This window comes from Macrotis lagotis, chromosome 7 (genome assembly GCF_037893015.1).
Source record: "Macrotis lagotis isolate mMagLag1 chromosome 7, bilby.v1.9.chrom.fasta, whole genome shotgun sequence".
Classification (NCBI taxonomy): domain Eukaryota; kingdom Metazoa; phylum Chordata; class Mammalia; order Peramelemorphia; family Peramelidae; genus Macrotis; species Macrotis lagotis.
The window spans coordinates 172,396,960-172,409,102 of record NC_133664.1 but is presented as its reverse complement, the minus strand read 5'-3'; the positions used below and the strand labels follow the sequence as shown (position 1 = coordinate 172,409,102).

General features: G+C 36.5%; 1 protein-coding gene across 7 annotated transcripts in view; it reads right to left on the bottom strand.

Annotated features, from left to right (window-relative positions):
• FRMD4A (FERM domain containing 4A) overlaps window positions 1–12,143 on the bottom strand; it is a 573,082-nt gene that overhangs the window by 88,745 nt on the left and 472,194 nt on the right. For all 7 annotated transcript variants that reach the window (XM_074194087.1, XM_074194085.1, XM_074194086.1 and 4 more), the window contains exon 11: window positions 9,972–10,058. In XM_074194087.1, the coding sequence (XP_074050188.1) occupies window positions 9,972–10,058 (87 nt within the window). The remainder of the gene's footprint in view (window positions 1–9,971; window positions 10,059–12,143) is intronic.

Sequence of the window (12,143 nt, the reverse complement as noted above, 5' to 3'; positions counted from 1 at the left end):
GCATCACCAGACACTTCCGATCAGGGAGAAACAGAAAGGAGAGCAAATTTTCCCTGTTGACTGATGATGTGTGGCCAAGGAATCATTAACTTTCACAGAGCTGGCTGGTGACACTTTTGGCTGGGGACCAAGTCTTTTACGATTTTCCAACCCTGCAGATGCAAACATAAACTTAAATACTATGTACACATAGACTCCAAAGACACACACCCAGAGATTGATTGGGCCGTGACTTAGAACACTTGTTGAAATGGGAATGGAGTTTAGTTTTCAGTCAAACGTGAACATCTGGAAGAGACCATAATACTAGAGCTGTTTTAGGATCCTAGCTTCTACTGAATTTCCTCTTTGGATTTTGGGGCACAGATTTTCCTTGAATGAGGTCAGGCTTGGTCTCAGGGACTCAGGGACCACATCACATCTGAGCAAAGAAAAGTCATCTTTCAGAAGGGTTGAGAAGCTTGACTATTCGGACCAGGAAATGCACCCTAGAAAAGCCAGATATGACAATGGTATGGCCTTGGAAGGTGGAGTTATCTTGCTGGTTAGGCCTTGTTAGAATTTCTCCAAGTATTAGCTGGATATGAAATTGTTTTCCTTTTTCGCATGACCACCATTTTATATTTGTAAGTAAGAACACAAATCAGTGTCTTGGCCAAAAAAGGGAAGATGCTGCAGAGAAACTCAAACTAGGTGCAAATAGCTAATTGGTTAATTGTCCATGGTTCATTGCAGCCCAGGCTGCTGCTTGGCAGTGGTTTACTACCCAGTAAAAACTTTTGGTTTTGATTTTGCATAGACTGGTCAGCTCTGCTCTTGGGTTAATGCTAACAGAATGTTTCTACTGAGATGTTTGGGGAGTTTAAATCAGAGGCTGTGCTGGCCGGTATAATGTTTATAGAAGTATGTTATAAATGCCAAATGTTGTTGAGTTTGACCCCTGCTATGTAAACAATCAACAGAGCTATTTATATGACCTCTCAACTGTGTGTGTGAAAGTCCATTCAGCTGTTGGAAGGAAAACAGGCTGTAGAATATCAGTAACTGATGTTTCAAGAAGTTGAACCCTGGGAGTTAAGGGCATTGAACCCCAATAGCTAAGAGGAATGGGGGACCAGGATGGAAAAAGAGATTTGGGGATTCAGTATTGTCTGGTCTTTGGGTTAACTGGCATTTGCCCAGGATGTCAGGATTAGCCCAGCACCATGGTTGGGCAGCTTTTCTCTTTGATTCCCTTCTGCTAGGGAGAATAATTTGATAAATCTCTCTCCAGGGTACCCTTGAATGGTACCTTATTTTATTCTCTCCCAGCAATCTTCAAATTGCTTATATGACTTTTTACTATTTTCCTCCTTTTTTACCTGTTCTGTTAACCTCAGAAATATTCCATTAAATAACAGCCAGCTCTCTCTGTTTATCTCAGATTGTCTCTGGGCAAATGAGCTAGTTCAAAGCCAGATAATTGGAAGTATATGAATGTGTGTTAGGGTGGATGTGTGTACATTTAATAACTTTTTTTTAAAAAAGCAATTTAGATCCATTTCTACTCTCACATCAAAGCACCCATTCAAACAAGCTTCTTGATTTTACTTGCCACCATTTCCTTTGTAATCTTTCTCTCTGTTTCTCTCTGTCTTTGTCTCTCTCTCCTCTTGTCTTTCCACTTTCTATCTCCACTCCCAATCAGCTCAGTTGTACCCCTCTTAGCAGCATGGCACAGGCTGAGAATAGACTACCCAAACATAAATGTTCACAAAGACAACTAGATCCACATTGATGGATCTATGCTGGGGAGGTTGAAGAGGTTGTGGTAGTGGAAAGACTTATAACAAAGACTAATGTTTATTATCCTTGGAAGTTTGTCTTATTTACAAGGTCAGGTGTGGGCCAGATAGTAACTCTGGGTGAACTGGGAGACCCTATATTTCCCCATTTAAAGCAAGAAAAAATTCTTTAGCTTTACAAATATACTGGTTGTTGCCTGCTATTACCTCTTTATTGTTCAATGATTAAAAAACAAAGAAAAACCCAACAACATTTACTAAGTAATTAGCAGTACATAGCAACAAAAAAGGGGATGCAGTGCTCTCTGGAATCTTCCAGTTAAAAGAAAGATCACAGCTCACTATTCCCATTTCAAAAAGATAAAAGCAGAGATACAAAGAGACTATGACTTTTGGACTCATGAATATAGACTGAATCATCACTCCTAAAATGATCATAAACAATGAACCAATCAGTCTAGTTAAAATTCATTTTGGGGCTTAGTGGCTTATTTCCCTTACAGCAACAGATCATATTTATGTATTATGATGCTGTATAGTACAGTGCAAAGTATACCCACATAAACTTTGTGAGTAAAGATTATACAAATATTTTTCTTCTCATTTTGAAAATGAGGAAAATTGAGACATGGAAGGATTGGTAATTTGCCACGTTGCTTAAAAGCAAGAGAGTCAAATTCAGTTAAATTCTTGCATGCTCAAGTAATTTTGAAATGGTAGCTTTTAAGGGTGAATCTGCCCCAGGCAGGAATTAGATTTTGGATTATTTTGAATTGGCTTTATTATAAAAATCCAAGGTGATGTTGCCAAGAGAATGGTTCACTGCTTTCATCTTAGAAGGAGTCTATCACAATTTCCTGAGAGGTAGAGTGCAATATGCAGAATATCTCAAAAGTCTAAAAGCAGTTTCAAGCTTCTAAGAATTAAAATAATCTCATATTTTGATAAATAACTATAGCAACATGCCCAACAGATATCCTGGGCAAAATGAAAATGCTATCTGTACAGCACAGGCATCTACTAGCAACTATGGGACTTACTCTAGAATTTAATAAAATTTAGATGTTATGCACCTATAATAACTAGGTGGGGACAATTTCACCTGAACTGATTTCACAATCCCCAATCTTTCCAGGTGCATTGGACTTAGAAGTATGGAATTTCAATCGTGGAAGATCTGACCAACATCAACTGATCCCAGTCCTTCATTTTAAAGATGAGGACATTAAAATTTAGAGTGATCCTTGACTTGTTACTAATCAATAGAGAGTTGAGACTAGAATCCAATTCTCTACATTATCAGCTAGTTTTTGGACATCAAATTCTTATATTTGGGTGAAAATTTAGGGTTTCGTAATAGGTGTGTGTGTGTGTGTGTGTGTGTGTGTGTGTGTGTGATTTTAGAAATATATGAAAATCTAAAAACACTCGAGTGGATTGTTCTCATGAAAAGCATTCTTACAGGTCTGGTCTTTGAGGATGGCCCATATGCCAGAAACTATTCCAGACAAGCTTTGAACCCTGCCAAGGTTCACCCAATCTACTTTTGTGAGATCTGAAGGACTGATAAGTGGTGATAGAGGGTAGGAATAAGAATGGGGGAGAGGCTCTTTGATCAAAGAACCATGGGGTTAGAAGAGACTTCAAAATGCAAAGAATGCTAAATATATAAAATGTCTGGCAAAGGCTACAATATCCAGTGAGAATGCTGAAGATAATATAAATAACAATCCAGAACCAGATCTAGCAAGAGCACTCAGAAATAATGAAAATTGTCAAAAGAGAAATCATTCTTAACAGAAAAGGTTACACTGAATAATTAAACAGGGTAATTCCATGGGGGATTTGAGCACAATTAAATTGAGTATTTCCTATAAATATGATTTCCTTTGTCCCCTCATTCACTCAGTTCCAATATCTTTACTAATTTATGGCCATGACATCAATTCCCAGAGTAAATTCCCCTGGTCAAAAGTTATTCTCAGGGACAACATAAAGCTACTTTGACCACTTTAGAAAGAAATGTTAAATTGGTATAAACAGCAGTCCATTTAAACCCACTCTGTTTCTGAAGCTTCATTGGGGACTCCATAATGCATCTAATTGAACATCTAAGTGTACATAAAAGCCCATCTAATAGCACATCAAATAAATAAGTAAAAACAAACTGCTAGATAACAAGGAAATGATAACTGCCATTTTCCCCCCTCGAGAAAACTTTCATCTCATCTAAACTGATTATCAGATTGGGTCCTATAGACAATGATTTAAATTAGTACATAGATGGTTATAGGATTTTTTTTAACTTTGAGGAATACCTTACCACACTAGGGTCTCCATTTTAACTCTCTGACATTAAATTTTTTAGTTAATCTTATGAGCCATGAGACTTCTGACTAAGGTTTAGGGTTGCAAAGAACCTTTAGAAGATATTTTAGGTCAAACACGTCATTTTACAGGCAAAGACACTAAAGCCAAAAGAGGGTGTGACTTTATCTAGGGTCACAGAGAAATAAAGAGCAGAGCTTAGATTTGAATCTACATCAAGCATTGGATCTGAAATGGAAAGACCCGAGTTAAAAATCTTAGATCTCTTCCTTATTTCCCGAGAGACTTTGGGTTAATTGCTTTAGCTTCTATGGGCCTCAGTAACTTCATCTGCAAAGTGAGGGCTGAGGATAGATGATATGGACACTAAAGTCCTTCCCAGGACTAAATCCATAATCCTAAATCTTCCAATTCAATGTTCTTTGTATTATACCAACCTACCATGAGACATGAAAACTTGTCTATAGATTTCAGAAAGGGAAAAGAAAGTAGGTTTTGCATTGGGTGTGTTGCAGATAGAGTATGGGAACTTCCATGTATGATATGACTCTTAAATATGTTAGAAAAGAGGATCACGTTGAGCAAAGTAAACAAAATTCATTTAGCATGATCCTTTTTTTGGGAAGGTACTTTCTATATTCTTGGGTCCAGATATGAAAACTCTAGGATCCTCCTCTGGAATCAGAAGGCTCTATATATCAAAAATGTTTGCAAAGCTGATTTTTATATGTAGTTGAATTTGGAATATGATTTCAGGTGAAAAATCATAATGATTCTTTGACAGTTAATTTGATTTCTATTTAAATACTCTTAAGATCAAAGGATGAAAAATAAATTCAACTTTTATATTGTGAGGGGAATTATTAAAAGAATCCCTGATCAATTTCATGGATTCCCCATGACCCTGATGAGACTATGAAAAACATAATTTTCTAAAATGAGGGCATCTTCCCTTTTAGCTCTTCTGGGTGGAATGGATAGCCCAATAAAAACCTGTCAAGGGCAGTTTACAAAATTCAATATATATTCATGAATACAATGCAACCCACACCACCAATGAGCATGAATGGAACTCAAGGAGTCATGCTAAGGGGCCACAGGTGGGACACATCTGTTCTAAATGTTCATTCCTATTATTGGAAAAAGGACAAGTCATTATCATTGGTTACTGAAATTAGTTGAAGATTTTCCCCAGGAATCAAAGTCCACTTTTTTGGTCAGTTATTCAAGTCAACACAAAATGCAAGTTTTACCATCAGCTAGAATTACCAATGTGATTACATTTACTTCATTATTTCTTGAAAGAAATGTAACAGTTATGTAATAAATCAACATTTGAATTGAATTGTCCCTTCTCATACACATACACATATGTGCAGACTGGCAGGCAAACTGAAAAAAAAAGCATATAGGCCTCATCTACTTATATATGCCAGTGGCAGATTCTAATTTTTTCTCACAGTGGTCTAAAGAACTTAAAGAACATAAGTGGATTCTGTAAGTACAAACATCTCATAATATTCTCACAGGCAACACAAATCTTCATATAAATAAAACAATATAATGGAACCATGAAAGAGAAGAAACAAAAAGATAAGATCACAAAAAAGATATGTTTGAATTTGGTACATATGCTAAAAGGAACATAGAAGTAGGGATGAAGATAAAAGAATGAGAAAAAAAGGATAAATGGGAAAGAAAAAGGAACAGTTCAGGATGTTCATGGATGGGGCAAAAATGGCAACTTATTAAAATCTCTCTTAGGAATTTTGTTTGGATCTACACCTGATTTCTTTTAGTATAGAGTAATTTGGGCAACAATTAATTTGCATGGTTGTATGAATAAACAGTTGATTTTCCATATTTACATATTGCATATAGGGTGAAATTTTGTGAGACTATTCTGTGTGTGTGGCACCAGAATACTTCTCAAACTGACAGTTGAACATGAAAGGATAAAGAGAAACACAAATGGCCATGTGCAGGGTCTTCTATGTTATATGTTTAACAATTCCTAGGGAGCTAAAAGACTTCTTTTGGGCCTTCTTCCCCTCCAAAGAGGTAGAAGTCATTTATTAGATTGAGTTCTAGCTTTGCACAGTCACTGATTCATATGGTCACTGATTCAAAGTGCTCTCTAAGTAGCAAGCAGCAGGGGTCAATGAACTTCTAGGCAGATTTGTATCCTAGAAGAAAACAGAGCTCCCCATTTTGAAGATGATTGACACTTACTAGTCCTAATACACAGGATAAACCCTTATACTCCATTCTCCCTCTGAGAGGGGAAGCTATACTTTATTTCTTTCCAAAAGGTAGCCTGAGCCCAGAAAGGAGAGCTATGCAGCATAATATCTGACCACAGTGGCAGAGGAAGAAAAACCATGAAATCTCCCCTGGACCAGAATTAGAAAACCTAGAGCAAGTTCCAATAGTCAGTTGCCATTTCTGGAGAACTTTTGCGTGCTGGCAATGCTTTTGTAAGGCATATGGAGACATTCTAGAGGATCCTTTTAGGTTGCTTAACTCTTCAGACTGTGTTAATTATCTGATGGTCATTAAATCCATGCTTATGTGGCAGCTAGGTAGCCTAAGTGGATAGAACACCAGCCCTGGAGTCAGGAGGACCTGAGTTTGAATTTGACCTCAGACACTTAATAATTGCCTAGCTGTGTGACCTTGGGCAAGTCACTTAACCCCATTGCCTTAAATAAAGAAAAACATTTACAAAACCCTGCACAGAATGTCTCTGGTCCCTCCCAGGCAAGGAGGGCAACTGCACTTCTACCAGTGTGGTCACTCAGGTGTTCATTATTATCATTGTACCACTTGCTACCCTTTGCAAGTCAACTGGATTGGAAGCTCTAGCAGAACTCCAAACCTGTTGCTAGGGCAAGAGCAATTTAAGCTAAAAGTGAATAGAGTTGAGAAGACCTCCAAGTAGAGCATATGCTATAGACAATACTTACTTGTTTCTAAGCACTGTTGTGAGGCTTTAAATGACAGAAGTGTCTTTGGGAATGTGGTACCCTTCAAAAACTAGTACATGGTCTGTACCATTAGTGCAGAATGGCTTGCACAGTATTCACTCTGCCTTTCTTTGGTCTCTTAGCATCCCAGTTTCCCATTAGTTTCTCTTTGGGGATATAAATTAGGTTCATGTCTTAGCTCTTAAGTTTTATTTTGAAAGAGAATTACATTTATAAACAGATCCTTTTACATAAAGGAGTCACTATATCCAGAAGAGCAATTATTTTATGTTTAATAACTTATACTGCCCTTTATTATCCATTATTTTCTCATGTGTGAACAGCTAAAATAAATAGTTGGATCTGCAGTCAGGAAGATTCGTCTTCCTGAATTCAAATCTTGCCTCAGAAATTTATTTTCAAGGGGCAGCTAGGTGGCGTAGTGGATAAAGCACTGGCCCTGGAGTCAGGAGTACCTGGGTTCAAATCCGGTCCGAGACACTTAATAATTACCTAGCTGTGTGGCCTTGGGCAAGCCACTTAACCTTGTTTGCCTTGCAAAAAAAAAACAAAACTTATTTGCTGTATGACTCTGGGCAAGCCAATTTCCTCATCTGTAAAATGAGCTGGAAAAGAAGTGGCAAATCATTCCAGTATCTTTAGAATTCCCAGTGGGATCATAAAGAGTCAGACAGAACTGAGAAAACGGAACAACGAGCAAAAAACTGTGAGCTATTATTAAGACTCAGCTCAACACTAATTTAGACTCTAATTGTGACATAGATTCATGGCTATAGAATGAATTTCCAAGGGGGATTATCCTTTCCTCCTCTCCAATTCTTACTTCCAATGGACCTTCAAGCTAGCCCACAAAATCCACCAAATTGAGAAGTCATCAATTCAGTTTCTATGATTTAGTCCTATGGCTAAAGATATCCAAAAATAAAATCCATAAGAAATTTGTATTTGATAATTTGGTTGTACCTCAATTACAAATACATTTAAGTTTCCCAGAATTCACAGATCATCATCATCATCATCATCATATTTTTAATACTAACCTAATCTACATTTGAAATAACCAAGAATAGACAGAAACCTTTTTCATTGTTAATCTCCTGACCTGGATAGGTCTTTTACAATTATTGTTTAGTCAGATACTGAGTATCTAGGTATCTGGTCTTGAATTCCTGACTTTGAACCTCCTTGGTACCTGAATTAGAATTGTGTCAGAAAAATTAGAATATTTTAATACATTAAGAAAAACCGAATATTTTAATGCATTAAGCTCTAATAAGTTTGGATACTTGAGTTTTTTGGAAAAAGTTTAGTGAGATGGGGTTTGAAGCTATCAGAGTTGAATTTTCCATTTTATAGATGGCAGTTTTCTGTTAACCTTCTTTTTTTGTATGAATAATTATGAATTGGCAAAGCTATGTTATAGAATCTCCTGGTAGTTCTTTGTTTTTGTTTTTTGTCTTTGTGATATGAAATAGTTTAGTAGAAAGAAGCTGAAACTTTGGGTCAAATTTCTGGTTTTAAACCCAGGTCTGTCATTGGGTGATCTTTTGCAGATGACCACCTCTCTGTGTCTTGTTTTCTTTATTTGGAAAATGATAATATGGTTTGAAGAGATGACCTTTAAGGTCAAAATTCAGAGCTAATATTTCAATATTCTAAAATAAAGAGGCATTTGGGGAGGAAACAAGGGAAGGAAAGAGAGGAAGAGAGAATAATATAGAGGATTATTCAGAGATTATGTGGGAAATAGAAAGCAGAGACAAAGAGGGGAAAAATAAGAATGAATATCCAGTTCCTTTTCTGGATCATGAAAACAAAAACTGGAGAGATTTCAAAGACAGCCACATAATGATACATATCATCCCTAACCCCCTAAAGAGCCAAATTCCTACTGAATTGTTCCCCAAGGAACCCTCTATCCATCTTCTGTCTAAATTCCTTTCTTTGAACTTAGTGGACTCAGTGATAACCAAGCTACATACTCCTCTCTGGGGTCAGTTTATTTTACCAATTTAATAAAGAAGTAAACTATAGCCAAATACTAATTGGATAAAATAAAATAAACTTAGATATGCAAAGTGCCTTACAATCCTACTCATAGATAAAGAAACTTGGAAAGTGATCTAGGATGACATAATGGGTTGATATTGCTTTCTCTCTTGATATGCTTTTAATATGAGTTTCTGAATTTGAACTGGGCTCTTGCCATCATTCTCTGCCAGTAAATCTGATTGTCAGTATTCTCCTTGGAGATCTTTCCATTATAATTTTTCAATTTGTTCTGGTCTAAGAAATGTGTGAAAACTAAGGGAAAAAAAGAAAAAAAGTCCTTTCAAACCTTTTGTTGTATGTTTACAATGACTTTGGCAATAGTTTCCTGCCTAGCTTTCCCCTTTCTGTTGCATATCTTTCAGTGTTCCAGATTTATGATAGATGTCTTGATGTCAAAGGATATTGTCACTGATTTTTATGGACTCTTCCATTCAAATGTGTTTCCCCTTTTCTCTGGTACATTAAGGAATGCAACAAGCTATCAAGGTTCACAAACACTTCTGTTTTAGGAAACAAAAGTTGTCAAAATGAGTTAATAAGTTGTACAAAACCTGCCACCAAACCCCCAAAACTGGATTTTATAGTTTATCTTTTCTCCTAAATACATTATTTGTTGATTCTTGGGGATCAGATACAAGAGAAACCTGGTCTTTAGTTCTTTGTGAGGACAAGAGAAATAACTTGCTCAGGGAAATCTGTAATGACATTTAAGTGATACCAATCTTTTTAAATTACTGGCATATTTATGGGATCAATGCTTTCCTCCATCAGACTGGTTAAGACATCATGAAATTAATACAACAAATAATAACAGACTTACCTTTCTTGGCTTCACTTTATCATGATAGTCATACTGAAAAATTCCTTTGTAGCTGAGTCCTAACCACCATGGAATTCCCTGCTTATCCTAGGAATTTAAAAAAAAGGGAAGGAGGGGAGAAGGAAGTGAGGTAGGATTCATATCATTGTCTACAGCAGCAGAAGTTTAAAGATGAGCCAGGGGAAAAGTCCCTGATTCACTTGATGATGTGGAGGGAGGAACTTGACACAGGGAAGGTTTGTTTGTTTTGAATTTTTCAAAGACAACTTTGTATCTAAGAACTGGTACAGAATTATGAATTTTAGCTTATTATCATTATAATGATTTTTATTATTCTTCTAAAAGTCATTTAAGAAGTATTTTAACAACTTTCCATGTTCTAGGAGACTCAAAGTTAGGAATTTCATTTACTTTTTGCAATTATTGCAGTGTTCCATAATCTAATTTTGTTTTTGTTTTGGCCATGTAATGGGGTTAAGTGACTTGCCCAAGGTCACATAGCTAGGTCATTATTATGTGTCTGAGGCTGGATTTGAACTCAAGTCATCCTGACTTCAGGGCCGGTGCTCCACCTAGCTGCCCCAGTATTCCATAATCTAGAAAGGATTTATGAACTGATGAGGAAGAACATGTCATAGCAGAATGAGTACTGGATTGAGAATCAGAGACCCCAGATTCTGATCCCAATTGAATCACTTATTAACAATGTGACCTTGGGTAACTATGTGACACCTTGAAGAAAAATATGTAATAACAATAATAACAATAAATAATATCCTGTCATGGAAATCCTTTCTGGGTCTTAGTTTCCTTTGTTGTAAAAGAAAGTTGAATTAAATTATGTCTAAGGACCCTTCAAGCTTTAAAATTCTATGATTCTTTAAGAAATGCCTTGTTCTTTTTACTCTTGAGGTTTTTGGGGATTCAGGGTTGGTTCCCTCATTCAGCTAAAGCAATGCATTTTGTGGCAGTTTAGAGTAGAACAATAAGGATAGATTTATGGAATTGAGGGTTTAACTGACAAGCACATTTCCTGTAGCAAAAGGTTGCTATACAAGAGGGTATTTTGGCATTCAGTGGAATTAGTATTGTACCAGTGGTACATGACTGTAGTCCTTTACCCTGGGAAAGCTGAGGCTAATTATCTCAGTTAGTGTTCAAATGTAATTAGTGATCCATTCTTAATCTGGCATTTATATGGCAACTCCCAGAATTGGAGGATCAGCAGGTTGTTTTTAAAGAGGTTCAAACCAGCCTAGGTCAGAAAAACAAACCTAGTTTGAGAGTATGGGATTAGGGACCAATAGCTAGGCAACAAAAGGAGAAAAAAAAAGGAAAGAAAATAATAAGGAAAAAAGAGTAAAGGGAATAAGGAAAAGGGAGGGAAAGGGAAGGAAGGAAGGAAGGAAGGAAGGAAGGAAGGAAGGAAGGAAGGAAGGAAGGAAGGAAGGAAGGAAGGGAAGGAGGGAAGAAGGAAGGGAAGACAAAGAGGGAAGAAGGAAAGAAGAAAGAGAGGGAGGAAGGAAGGAAGGAAAGAAAGGGGGAAAGAAACCTCATACAACTTGAAACTCAAGGATTCTTACTTAAAAGGAGTTTTTTGGTCATTAGTAAAATTTTAATAGCTATTCTAAACATCTGCTTAATACCTCACATTTGTATATCTATATCTACCTATACAAATATCCATCAAGCATTTACAAAATGGAAAATGGACTAGATAACATTATTTTCCTTCATAAGATAAAAAAAAGAATGTTCTTCTATATCAAAGTTACAGGGACTGTTCCTTAACTCCAAAGATGCTATAGCTTTATAGTGAGAATATCCAGCAGTTTTGCTCACTATCATGCCTACCAATAACTGGCTGTCTCTACTCTGACACTATTGAAAGCCTAAACCTGTAGAATGGCAAATATTTTCAAGGTCTGACATGTCTCAGGACCTCAGAGGTAGTGCTCTATTGGAATAGGATTTTTTGGTGAAAAAATTTTTTTCTTGAGAATTTTAATATAGTATATGTGGTTTATTTCCCCCCTAAGGATTTTTTAAAGATGTCATGTCTTTACTTGAGTTTTCTTAACAAAGTGCATATCTATATATCACAATGTTTTCAGCAAGCAAATCAGGAGTGAACCCAATATTATTGAAACACTTGATTAAGCAGGTTAGCAT